The sequence below is a fragment of the Grammomys surdaster genome, unplaced genomic scaffold (genome assembly GCF_004785775.1).
Source record: "Grammomys surdaster isolate TR1022 unplaced genomic scaffold, NIH_TR_1.0 67, whole genome shotgun sequence".
NCBI lineage: Eukaryota > Metazoa > Chordata > Mammalia > Rodentia > Muridae > Grammomys > Grammomys surdaster.
The window spans coordinates 1,970,802-1,984,224 of record NW_021604569.1 but is presented as its reverse complement, the minus strand read 5'-3'; the positions used below and the strand labels follow the sequence as shown (position 1 = coordinate 1,984,224).

Below are 13,423 nucleotides of genomic sequence, written 5' to 3'. Positions count from 1 at the left end.
ACTCTCCCAGGAATCACTTGTTGAGATAAAATGGAATTTAAGCCATTCCTATAGAGCCTAAAAGCTCGATGGAAGTGACGTTTAGATATTAGTCTTATCTCAAATTCCTGTGAATCAGGGAACCAAGGGGCCTGCTGCAGAGGACAGCTGAGCCCCCAGACCCCAACGCCAAGAGGCGCGCCTTCCCGCACGGTTGGAAGCCTGGGCAGGGCGCTTGCGCCTCCCTCTCTCTCCTCCGCCCCCCCTTCGCCCTACTTCTCCTCCCTTTCTCCTCCTCCTGTGCCTGCTGCTGCTGCCAGACCTCGCCAGTTCAGACCCACCAGGCTGCCCTCCCCTGCGCACTCCTTCGCTGCCGGGGCAGGAGAGCTGCGCGGCCCCCCGCAGGTAGGAGCCCGGAGCCGAGGTCGCGAGATGTGCACTGTCCCCGCGGGGGCTGTACCGGGAAGTGTGGTGGGGCGACCCAAGAACTATCCCGGACTGTGAAACTGGGCAGAGAAGATGGAGGTGGAGGTGCGGGTCTGGGATCTCAACTTGTCAGCCTGTGCCAGTACTTGGGTGACATTTGTTGAGATGGGCAGAGTATGCGCGCTGTCAACCTTGAGAGCTTTGCTGGTGACCATGGTCTCTAGGTTCAGTGACTGAGGTAAGAGATTTGAAAGGCACCTGGTTTGCCCAGTGGCTGGTTGGAAGCTAAAGCGCTCAGCAACTCCCGCTGACAGGCGCCTAGTAGCTTACCTCTAAAAAGCCGAGCTTACTTCCCTGCAGGCACCAGGCTAGGCACCCCAAAATTGGTACCCAGAGCTATAAAGCGGACTGAAGTCCAACCTTAGGCAGCCTAGACCCTGTGCATAGCAATTTTGAGACCTGAGAACGAAGAAATAAGGGATCAGTGACTTTGAGCTGCTGGTCTCTGAAGCCCTGAGCTTAGAAACAAAGTTGTGCACGCCGCCGAGATGGAAATGTAGCTTTAAGAGTGGGGACTAGAGAAGTCACCCTGCGGTGAGTGAGAAGCTCTGTGGGGTCTTCTATCAGGAGCTAAGAAATCAATCTCTCTTGTTTGGGTATTTTAAACTTTTTTTTAAAGGTTAAAAATAGTCTGCGGCCACGTGACTGGTATCTTTCATTGAGCTGGGTGGAACTTCAGGTAGTGGTGAGCCATGGGTGGGTACTCTATAGCTTCAGAAAGCAGACAGATGCTGCTTACGGCCCCATTTCCACTTCCGAGGGGGCAGAGGGATGGAGTTGATCATATTCTATATCCCTCTTTCTACCGTTTTCTGAAGCCTTATGAGTAAGTGTGGTATAAACACACGCTGAACAACCTGGGTACAGGATGGATGGAATGAAGTAATGCAGTTCTGCAGTAGTTCTCCTGTCTTGCTTATTTGGTGGCCGGGGTGAGGGTAGGAAAGCAGACTGGAAATTGGGTATTTGGGGTTCCCCACCCTCCTTTCCTTGCCTGTTTCTTCACTGATAAAGTTTTTATTTTCCAGGTAGTTGATACTAAACATCTCTTTGTCCAATTTTCCTTAGAGAATCATGATGTTGCAAACACTTTTCCTAACTATGCTGACTCTGGTGCTGGTCAAGTCACAGGACACGGAGGAAACCATCACATACACGGTAAGGGGTGATGGAATTTGAGATACGTGTGTGTGTTGAGTGGTAGTCTGTGATACAAGACTTAACTAGTCTCTGCCAGGGTAAGCGGGCAGTACTCAGTGAAGCAAAATGAATTAAACAATTTTAATATGATTCCGATTTAGAATTCCTGATAAACCACTCTGGGTCTTTTCAAAGGTGCATTTAGATCACCAGCTGGGATGGGGACCAACATAGAATGATTTGAACTCTTTTAAAATTCAAACCTGTGTAAGCTCCGTGTTTCTAAGACAATGAATTGATGGGTTTGAGGACTTGGATGCCTGGGTACATGCAGATGCAATCAGTGCATGCAGAGTAATCAAATAAAAATGTATTGTGTAAATACACCATCTCATCTGTGCCTGTCTTCATGAAGTGCTCGTTCTTGGATTCATGAAAGCTGTCTATTCATGTAAGAATACTGCAGATAGTTTATCTGTCACCAGGAGATGGCATTTGCTAAAGTGGATTTAAAGCACACTGTGTGCAATCTGTTGCACACAGTGCAATTCTATTTGCATCTCTGGCATTTTTAGTCCTATTTGGTCAGTTAGTTGCATCAGGATAACCAATGTTTAATAAAATATTTAAAATATTATCTGACCCCTTCCATTGCCCAAAATAGACATGTCAGGAGGAGGCAGAGCAGGCTCACCTGGTTGGGATGAGGCCTTTGTTCCTCTGTGTTGTTTTCTAACTCTCACTCAGTGTTCTGAGATGAATGACATTTGTCCTGGGTGAGTACATGAAAAACATATTTTTCTACTTTTTTCCAATTCTTAAAATTAAGTAATCCTATTCAAAAGAATGCAAAAGGTTTTTAGAGTAAGACTCAATATCAATTACTAATAATAAACATTATGTCACTTTTGCATCATGTTATCCCTAGAATAGTATTACCCATTCAGCAGATGTTCCCTTCTGCTGTTCAGAACAACTGTAAATAAAATCACTGAGTCAAAGTATTGTGTTAATTTAACATTAAAGTAAATAAAGGAAAATGAAAGCATGTGCTGTTTATCTTCAAATGAGGATGTTTTGTTATTCAGGTTAAACTTACTGCCCTCTCAGTGAGTTAGGATTAAACTGTCTACTTGTATATTCATCTAATAAAAGAGTTTACTCATTTTGTGAGACACTGTCCTGGAACTCACTATGTAGCCCAATCTGTCCTTGAATGCATGATCTGATCTTCTGTCTCAGTTTCCTAGGTCTGCCTAGGAAAACTGCCTAGGAAACCATTATCACTTTGGAATTGCTTATCTCGTGCCTCCTCCATTTCCCAATTACCAATTATCTTATTTGTTTTGAGCAGAAAGTATCTATCGTGGGTTAAGCCCTTCAATTTTAGGATTGATATTACAAAGGCCTTCCAGATATGATGCCCTTTTTGTGCTGAGATATGATAGATTAAGACTACTCTTTTTAAAGATGTGTACACCCAATGGTTAAAGGACCAGGGGTGACTATTCTTAATTACCTCAGTTTGAGGTGAGTGCCAGGATCCTGCTGATGCTAGAATGGAAGAACAAAAAGGTTATCCACCTGACCTAAGGCTGAATAGAAGTCAGGAAACTATCTTCAGGCTAGCCTTAATAGTAGAGCCACGTTAAATGCACCAATGCAACATGCTAAATATCTGAAATAAACTAGAAGTCTTCCTTTTTTATCATCCAATTATTCAAATGAGCTGCCATCTTGGCATGGTTTGAAAGAATGCTAGCTTAAAAAACAGGTAGTCTTATATTCCCCTTTCATATTAGAGATAGGGTTCACTAACCTACTATTGGATAAATATCTATATAAGTAATTCTTTCATTATCAAAGGAAGTTTACATTATTTGTTTACTGAGACTTTCTATATCAGGGAAGATATTGTTGAAAACAATAAAGCTTTTAAATAATATTATGATAGATTATACAACTCACTAAAAACAAATAGAAAAGGCAGAGGTAGATAATGTTGGTGCTAATATAAAAGAGAATAACTGACCTTCTTGATGGAGGTTCTGAGCTCAGGTTGTTCTAAGGAAGGTCTGGCATAGCCACTAAGACAAGCCTAGGAGGGATGTGAAGCAAGTTGAGAAGATGGGAAAGGAAAGCTGTTCATGTCCAAGGTCTCCATGATTATGCAAATAATCATAGGTGGGAAAGCAAATCTAACCAGTATCCCTGCTTCACAGAATGTGAGCATAAGGAGTCTTGCCTCTTCCTAAGGCCAGAAAGGTTTGTGTCAATATGGTAACTGTAGAAATGAAAGAGTGGTCAGAATTTGAAAGGAAACAAGTGAAGACATCAAAGCTGAGTCCCCTGGCTCTTGTGTAAGTCAATGGTGGCACCTTAAACAGTGTTAGGAAAAGTAAGAGCAATTGGTTTGTGGGATAATGTGAGTTTAGTTTTCACCCTAGTAGGTCTCCAGCATCATTAAACAGCTGACTTCTCAGGGTCTTCATCAGCTAAGTACACCCAGAGCATCTATTTGCATAATCAGTTGCCACTTCTAGTAAATGAACAACTGTTTTTTGAGATTTAAATCTCTGCAGAAGCTTTTTATCTTCTCTAGGCTGTTGCTTGGGATGTACTTGACAACCTACATGAGTACTGTCTGAAGTGCTTATGAAGAACCAGATTCCAGGCATCTTATCTAGGTTGACAGAGTCAGATCCTTGAGAACTAGAGTCCCCTTTCAAACAGCACCCTAAGTAATTCAGAGGCCCAGTAAAACCAAATCTGCAAGACAGAATCTAGTTCCTCACTCGAAACAAAAGGCTTTCTGGATTCAGCCCTTCCTGCCTTCCTGACCTCAGCCCCTACCAGAACCCATTCCCTCTTCAATAGCTTTATAACTCTGTTCATAATGATCCCCATTCAAAGAATTCCCATGTCTCCCTGGGTGTGTGCATGGGGTGGAGGGAATTCCCATTCAGTAAGGTCTAGTTCATGCTCTCCTTCTCTGCGAGGACTTTCCTCCTGTCCTGTCCACACAAAAGCATCTGCCACACTGCTGACATCTCAGTACAACTCACCCTCTACCCACCTGCTCTTCTGGCCCATGAACTGCCAGCTCTAAAGATACTCAGTATGAGAAGCTGCTTAGTGGTGTTCAGTGAAGAACTGGAGCTAAGGACAGCAGAGAGTAAAAGAGAAATCAGAACACCAGGAAAGCTACAAACTCAGTGAGAGTGCCTAGTGTGGGTTCAGAGTGTGAAGGAGGCACTGAGGCTGATCACTCTTTTATGTAAGAAATTTACTAGAAGTTATTAATGCTACAGATGGACAGAAGGATAGCAGCACGGCAGAGGCTTTGAGGAAATTTCAGGCACTAATACTGTAGACAGACAGAGAGACAGCATGGTAGAGGCTCTGAGGTATGATCAAGCTCATATGGGAGATTGGACAAGGTTCATTATACAAGATGGGTTTCATCAGGCACAAGCTGCCACGCCATGTGGTTGATGAGCACATAGTACACACACAGTATATAACACTGTAGTCAGACTGGCCTTGGTTCATGGACAGCAGTGGGAGGAGAGAAACTCTCAAATTTTGCAGAAGAAATGTGATGTTGAGGCAAGAATCTTGAGGATGGGGTAGACATACGTTTAGCTTATGCATAACCATCGTATAGGGTATGTCCCCAATAGCCCCTGATTGCTTTGGGTCTGTTAGCCTAAGGCATATATACAGAACCATGAAGGTACAAGGAGACACAGTTACAGATGCAGCAGCTGGTCTGGGTTCTAATAATCCCAGCCTCTTGATTTATATAAGAGGAACTGACAGAATAACCTTATATAAAGGGAGTTGAGATACTAGGCACCATCTGGAATCTGCTGCTGACTGGCGGATATCATGGGGTTTGAGAGGTTAAGATAGCCCCTGATAAAACTTTAGCCTTTGGTTTGTCAACATTCACTGCTGAGTTCCTGACAACACAGGCATTACCTCTGAAGTTGTAGTGACACAAGTATAGCTTTTGAGGGAGCATGAAAAATATTGTTCCATGTGTCACATTGCCAGGAAGGTCATTCTTAGAATCTGATGAAATTCAGGCAGAATATTCAGGAAGGTGGGTCTTTTGGAGAGAGAAGTGGTTACCAAAGCTATGAAGGAAGAAATTCCCATCGTGATCTGGTCTGGTTTTTGTCTTCTCCTCTATATCTATTGCAGTACTATGTCTCATATTAAAATAAGCAAAACCATAGTAAATCCTGAGGTAAAGCTACTAAATGAAGGAAACAGTTGCTCTAGCATATTCCAGAAAGGGCAATTTTAAATCTTTAGTTATTTCCAACTATAGTAAATTGAATCAAGGCAGAAGAGTAGTAATCTAGGTGGCTGAACTAAGCTAATATTTTTGTTCTTTTTCTTTTTTTAATTAGAAAAAGTTAAAGTTTGGCTCTAAGAGTTTGGATTAAATTATAGGATTCCTACAAATTGAGTTTCTTTTGAAAATTTAAAATAAATTTTGGCCTATTTCAAATGAGGTTTCTTTTATCTTTTTCAAAGACAGTGAAAATATTTGAGATTTTTTAAAGATGTGAACTTGGTTCAAGAAGGGAATAGGTTAGGGTCTGAGTAAACAGTTATATCAAAAACATGATCAAATGAAGGGCCCAGTGTAATCTTAACCTACAGCTTTAGTGCTAGGACTGTACCAAGCTAAACTTCAAGTATCTCCTACATATAACAGATAAAGAACTGTGATCCTTTCCTCGGTGGGGGCGGGGACTTCTTTTGTCTAATGAGATCTTCTGATTTTCCTGGTTTCCCACACTTTGCATGAACTTACTGTGAAAAGTCACACTTATTAGTGGTGGTTGCTTATTTAATTATGCATCTAGAGGACTGAGGGTCATAGCTAAAGTAGAACTTGTATAAAGGGCTCAATTTGTAAATAGATTTAATTGTCTATATCAGAATAAGTTTTGTAATCAGTATATTGCTTAGCAGAATTATCTCAATATGAATAATCTTTTGCAACAGAATCTTCCCTAAGGTTAAGACGGTGAGTACCTGGCAAGTGAAGGCTTCATTATAAAGGAAAACATGTTTACCATTTGGAGAAATCTAATCACAGCTTTTAAGTATCTCGGTAAAATGATAAAATAAAATTTGGAGGCAGTGAGTTTGTTCAGTGGATAAAGGTGCTTGCTGCCATGCCTGCCAAACTGAGTTCAATCCCAGGTCCCACATGGTAGAAAAAGAAAACTTGAGTCCCAAAGGTTGTCCTCCAACTTACATACATGGGCCATGGTACATATGAGCCCATACACATACACATTAAAAAATTAATTAAATAAATCCCTAGTCTAGCTTTTATAAATATTATTAAGAGAAAATCAATATTTAAGAAAGCCAGAAGCTAGGGAGTCATTAAGCATTTGCTATACAAGTATAAAGACAAGTGTTTGGATCCCCACATAAATGTTGGGCAAACATTGCAGTCTGTCTGTAGTTCTAGCCTTGGAAAGGAGATGATCAGGGATTCCCCAGAGCAAGCTGGCTAGTGAGACTCCCCATGTCAGGGAGCTCTGGGTTTGATTGAGAGAGTCTGCCATACTAGGTGATCTCTGGCGTCAACATCAGGCCCACACATGCATGTATACATACACTACATATACCTACACATGAGCAACTTAAGACACATACATGCATACCACACACATGTGAAAATAGAATGAAAAATAATAAATACTCAAGGAAAACGTATACTGTAATTAGAGAGAAAGAGAGAGAGAGAACTAGGCGTTGACTTTGTTTCCATGATTAGAATTTTGACCATAATTAAGTTTTAACCACATTATAAGCATCTTTTATAAATTTCCATATAAAATATTTTTTGTCTAAAGGCATTTCCCCATTTTTTTAAACCTTCATTACCAACTACACATTTTATACACATAACCTTTATATCTCTTTTTTAATCCAAAGGCTTTTTAGGTCAAACTTTTAATAAAATCTCAAAAGCAATTATCTCTTAAACAAAAATTTAACAAATTGTATTTGAAACAGAAAACATGCATGTTGTAATCTGAATATCTAACTGTGTAAGTACAGATAGCATAGTGATCACTGTAAGCACACTGTAAAGAAGAAATTACATTTACTATGTAACCAAACACAGGGGTCATTCATAAATGCTTCTCTATGTCTTTGAGGAAAAACTTCTGAATCTTATAATATTTGTAAACATATATACACATACCCACTGATGCACATACACATACCTTAAAGTCAGGTATACAGTTCTTAGTTACCTTGACTACGGGTCCTATTTAATTTTTTCCTTGGAATATAGAATGTCAGATAAAGATAATTTATATACATGTGACACTTATGAACACACACAAGAAACATCTGTAGCATATAAATAAAATGCAAACACACTGAAGTTACATGGTTACATTTAACCACAGAGAGGGGAAGAACATAGAGTGAAGTTCTGTGTCTCAGCAGACTGCTGCAGAACATACCTGTGGCTGTGAGCTGCAGGAGACCAAACGGGTGTGAGCAGGATCCAGACCTTGTGTCTCCCATTTATAGTTCTTGGAGATTGGAAGGGAAAAGGAAGGTGGTATGGCTGAAAAGAATCTAAAGAGTACAGACAAAGTTTAGGAGCCTGCTGGTTGAACACAGATTGTCAGGTTGCCAGAGCACTAGCAGCAGCGGGCTCTGCCTAACTTCAGAACAACTCTAGAGGGAAATCCTGGTAGGTCCTCCATATGGAGAGGAAAAGCCTTGAAGTGATTGCTCATATGAGGCCAGGTACAATGGAGTGGAAAGCAGAGGGAAGCGGGAAGAGTGTACTGAGCAGCTCTCAGAGCAGAGGACATGGCAGCAGAGACTTGCCTGGTGTGGAGGAGGGGGCAAAGAGAAAGAATCTGGTGACACCATCATTGGAAAGGGAGGCACTGTTTTCACATGATCAGAGCAGGGAGTTGGGCTAGAAAGGAGACAGACCTGTTATCTCCCACAGCCAGCCAGAAAAAGAGGTTTTGAGAGTGGACTTTTAGCACAATGGTCTTGAAAGAAGTATAGATTACCAGAGAAGAAGGAAGTTCCTAAAGTAGGCAAAGGATCAGATAACAGGAGTCTCTGACTACTTACCACCGCACTGTGTGAAATGACCTGAGTCTGGAAGAATTTTGAAATAAATATTTCTCCATTAGGAGGCTTTCCGAATGTTTATCAGGTCCAGTGGACACCAGCATCCTAACTCTTCAAATTCTTATAGAGGTGCAACAGATGTCTTAAGGAGTGAAAACAAAGCATAAAATAAGTATCTTTAGACTCAGATGGTTTAGGGTCATGGAGTCCAATCTAAACTCAGGAAACATTTCACCCAGAACCAGAGTTTTAGAAAAAAAAAAAGTCAACAGATGGACAGAGTCCCTGGAGAACCCAAACTCCTCACCAGAGGAGAATAGAAAGTGTTGAGATGGAGAAATGGCAGCAACCATAGAGGAATCCTCAAAGGATGATTTTCAGTGGTACCCACTCCAGAGCCACAGCACTGCTGTAGATGTTCTGTTTGGGGTGCAAAGGGTACTGAGATAATTAGTAGGAGAGACGTTATTAGGCAGCATGGCATGGCCAAGGCTCTAGGATTTCAGGCCCCAGTACATAGGCAGCATTTGGGGGCTCTCAGGAGACCTCAGATCCACATGGTAGAGTGAGGGTGGTCCCTTTCTATATGTTCCAGAGAAAGGAGAAAGCTCCCAGGCCAAGCAGTTCCTAGGCCAAGCAGTGCACAGTATAGTCAAGGTGTCAATGTCTCTCGTTTCTACAAGGCAGTACAAGAAAAAGGAGCATAGCATTGTGTTTTGGGGAAAGAATGTGTGACCTAGAGGATATGGAAAGCATTTAGGTAATTTGTATCTACTGTATGGGTGTGTCCTAGTAACCCCTGAGAAGTTGGACTCCGTTAGCCTGAGGATGGAGAGAGGAGCAGCTACAGACAGGCAGGACCTGAGCAGCAGTGAGCTGGTTCTCAATATTCTGATGTTCAGGAAGATTTAGAGAGATGCAAGAACTCAGGATGAAAGAAAATAGGGAACCCAGCTGGTCTTTTTACATTATCTGTTTGTTTGTTTGTTTGTTTGTTTTTGTTTTTGTTTTTGTAAAATTTATAATAGTAAATGAGGGAAATAAAAAAGGTCAATCAGAAACAATGGGGAGACCAGTCTCAAAAAGAACTCCAAAAGGATGGTGATAGACAAACCAAGGATTCAGGCCAGTCGAAAGAAGATGAGGGACTCCTGAGCTTTTATGACAGACTTGTCTCAAAGGGAAGGATGTGGGACTGACCATCCGTCTCATTTCCCTAGCAGCAACTCACAGAAAAAAAGCTCTTATGATAGATAGCCTCTTAGGGAAGCCACTCATTGTCTCCTGGTTCCATGTTTGACGTTTTCTTTTCAGCAATGCACCGATGGATATGAATGGGACCCTGTAAGACAGCAGTGCAAAGGTAAGTTTGCTTCTAAGACTTCCTATCCAAGAGCAGCCCTCCATGTCCATCTCACATGGTCCTCTTTCTATCCCATGTGTGCTATACCACACTCCACCCTCTGAGAAGACTGCTGACTTATTTTATTACTGACCACAGATATTGATGAATGTGACATTGTCCCAGACGCTTGCAAAGGTGGAATGAAATGTGTCAACCACTATGGAGGATATCTCTGCCTTCCTAAAACAGCCCAAATTATTGTCAATAATGAACAACCTCAGCAAGAAACACCAGCAGCTGCGGAAGCATCGTCGGGTGCCACCACTGGGACCGTAGCTGCCAGGAGCATGGCAACCAGTGGCGTGGTCCCTGGGGGTGGCTTTGTAGCCAGTGCTACTGCAGTTGCTGGCCCTGAAGTTCAAACTGGCCGAAATAACTTTGTCATCCGGAGGAACCCAGTTGACCCTCAGCGCATCCCTGCCAACCCTTCCCACCGGATCCAGTGTGCAGCAGGCTATGAACAGAGTGAGCATAATGTGTGCCAAGGTGAGCATGGCTTGCATTGACCCCCCTGATGCCGGTGCAATAGCTCGAATTTATCAAGGGATTCTCACACAGAACATGATGCTAAGTGTTTTGTTTGCAGTCGTATATTTCACCATTGCAATAATCCTAAAAAAGTACATGCTCTGGATGTCATTACTATTTTACAAATGAGGAATCTATGCATTAGAAAAATTCATCAGTGGTTCCCAACCTCAGCTGCTCTATTTATAATCACTCAAGAGCCTTTTAAAGCTTCTCAGGGGCCAAGCCACACCCTATCACAATTAAATAACACTCCTGAGAATGAATTCCAGGCATCAGTGTTTCTTAAAGCTCCCAGTGCGGTTCCAGTATGCAGCTAAGTTTGAGAACTGGAGGACATACAGGTAGTAAGGACAGAGCTGGCTTTTACCTCGGAGCAGGGGCTGCCAGACGCATAGCTATCAATAGAGGGGATGGGTGGTTTGTTTGGAACTTGAAATCCTGCTTTCAGCCCATTCTATAAATGTTCCTCCTTGGTTTCTCAAGCTTCTTTTTTGTTGGAGTTGCCACTAACTTAATTTCACTACTCCAGAGAAAAACGGGTCTGACTTCTCTTCACTTTGAAGAGCGGCTCTGTGTTCACATGGCTGTTTCTTTTAAAAGTCTCATTTCAGCACATTTTACTTCTATCGCTTGCATCATGGCTCATCTGCCTGGGCTTTTCTGTTTATTTTCTCAGAGTACACATAACTGTGTATTCTAGAAACAGCTGCAGACTCATGTGAGCAGAGCGATAAGAATCTTAGCCTTTGAAGACATGTGAGATATTACTTAACTGGACTATGCTGAGGAATTGCTTGCATTTTTTTTCTTGACAAATCCTCTAAGAACTGCTGGTGTGGTGATTCTTTTATTGAGAAAGGGTTTAGGAGATCCTATACTTTTTTCACATTGCTAGGGGCTGAGTGGGTAGACCTGATAGAATGGGCAGTCCGGCATCACCATACACACTGAGCAATGGGCAGGTCCTAGGAGTTCTGCTTTTCTGCCTGGTCACAAATGAGGTCATGAATACCTCAAGGGTTAGTGCCATCAAGCATTAGCTGGACATGGCTCTGTTCTCCAGTTATTTGTTCTATCCTCAGTATAGAGATGGGAGCTTTTAAATGGTGTCTAAGTGAAGTGAAGATACCGGCCACGCTCTGTTTTTTATTATTTAATATTCTGTGGGCAAATTTCAAGTCACCCCACATAAAGAGCTAACCCATGCTGTGATGGTATCACCTTTCAGGGGATCATCGGAGCAGCATCTGTTTTGTGTTACTGTCATGCGTCAGGATTCCAGTATTGATGATGAATGTACTATCGTCTGTTTGATATTCTGGTATCTAATTTAGGATTTTGACAAGGAAATAAACTGATGAGGTTATATGAGAATTATAGGTATTTGGATGAATACTGGTGAAAAATACCTTCAGTTTATTTTGCATATACCATCATTTAGTTGAGCTATTTAAATAGTTTGCTTAAGGATTGATGGTCTTTTTTCTAAAATAAAAGATATTTTATGAAGTTACTTAGATTTTTATATTTTGAATTATTATTAGCCCTTTAGGTATTGAATACTTTAATAATACTTGAAGGAAAAAAAAAGAAACAGATAAAGAATGGATTACGTACCAAAGTAGTTCATGACCCATCATTGGCACCTCTGGCTGAATTTAGGAATATTGACTAAAACTGAATGAAATTCTAGAGTAGAATATATTTAAGACACATATTGGGTATATTAGAAATACATTGTGAATACTGAAAATGAAATCCTATTTAATTTTAATTTTCCTTTAAAATATTTAGGCTCATTGCCTGTAGTTCTGTGTCTAGGGGTGGGACCCCATGAAATCTCCACCCTTCCATATTAACATGCCCACTGATATTGCCATGTTCCAGTCTTGTTTACGCAGCCATTTCTAGGAGGGACTGTGTCCCAGCAGATGTCCTAGTGTTCTGGTTCTAACAATCAATTTACTACATCTACCACCAAAGCTGTAGGAGATGTGTAGTAGATGTATGCTCCAGGACTGCCTCACCACAGTCTGTTGATCTCTGTCTGCACTGTGTCCAGCTGTGGTTTTCTGTGATGGTCTCTATTTTGCTATAAAGAAAGACTTCTTTGGTGAGGGGAGATAGCTACACTTACCTGTGGATGTAAGGATTATTTTGAATGTAGGAAGGTTCTGTGCTGGTTTAACAAAGTGGTGGTAGTTAATACTTTTCTAACACCCATGACAACACTAGCCCTGGAAAACTGGCTAGGTTTACAGTATTGACATGATTGTCCTCCTGTTGAGTGGGCCTTAACTCCAATTAAACAGCTGCTGGTTACTACCAACACTCAAGCACCACATATTGTGCCTTATGGACATCTTTCTGGGCTGATCATTGTTATGGTTCATAGATGTTGCATCTTGGTGGGACTGTTTAATTGCTTTCTTTTCTTCATAACTTGCATAGTATTTTCTGGAACTATGGAAGCTAGACTACAGGAAAGAAGCTTTCAGGTCAGCTCCTTCTCCAGTCATTGTGTTTCCTAACTAGCTGTGTGGGGTCGTCAGCAATAAGAACCACCCTCAACCTCTGAGAGGCATCCCATGACTACATAAATAATCTATATATTTTGGGAGTCACTTGGACTACCCTGACCACCACTCAAAAGGAGGGTTTTCGTGCCTGTACTGCGATTTTTGTTAGCCTGTGATTCCTGTCAGGAACACTACAGCCTGAGTGTTTTAACTT

At 41.6% G+C, this 13,423-nt stretch overlaps 1 protein-coding gene across 2 annotated transcripts in view; it reads left to right on the top strand.

The window, feature by feature from the left end:
- The first annotated feature begins 266 nt into the window (after positions 1-266).
- Efemp1 (EGF containing fibulin extracellular matrix protein 1) overlaps positions 267-13,423 on the top strand; it is a 64,581-nt gene continuing 51,424 nt past the window's right edge. The window contains exons 1-4 of one of the 2 annotated variants that reach the window (XM_028777965.1): positions 267-384; positions 1,534-1,623; positions 10,069-10,117; positions 10,256-10,645. In XM_028777965.1, coding sequence (XP_028633798.1) covers positions 1,540-1,623; positions 10,069-10,117; positions 10,256-10,645 — 523 coding nt within the window. In that variant the 5' untranslated portion in view covers positions 267-384; positions 1,534-1,539. Of the gene's footprint in view, positions 385-621; positions 644-1,533; positions 1,624-10,068; positions 10,118-10,255; positions 10,646-13,423 lie in introns of those variants that run through there. The other variant, XM_028777973.1, reaches the window with a different exon arrangement.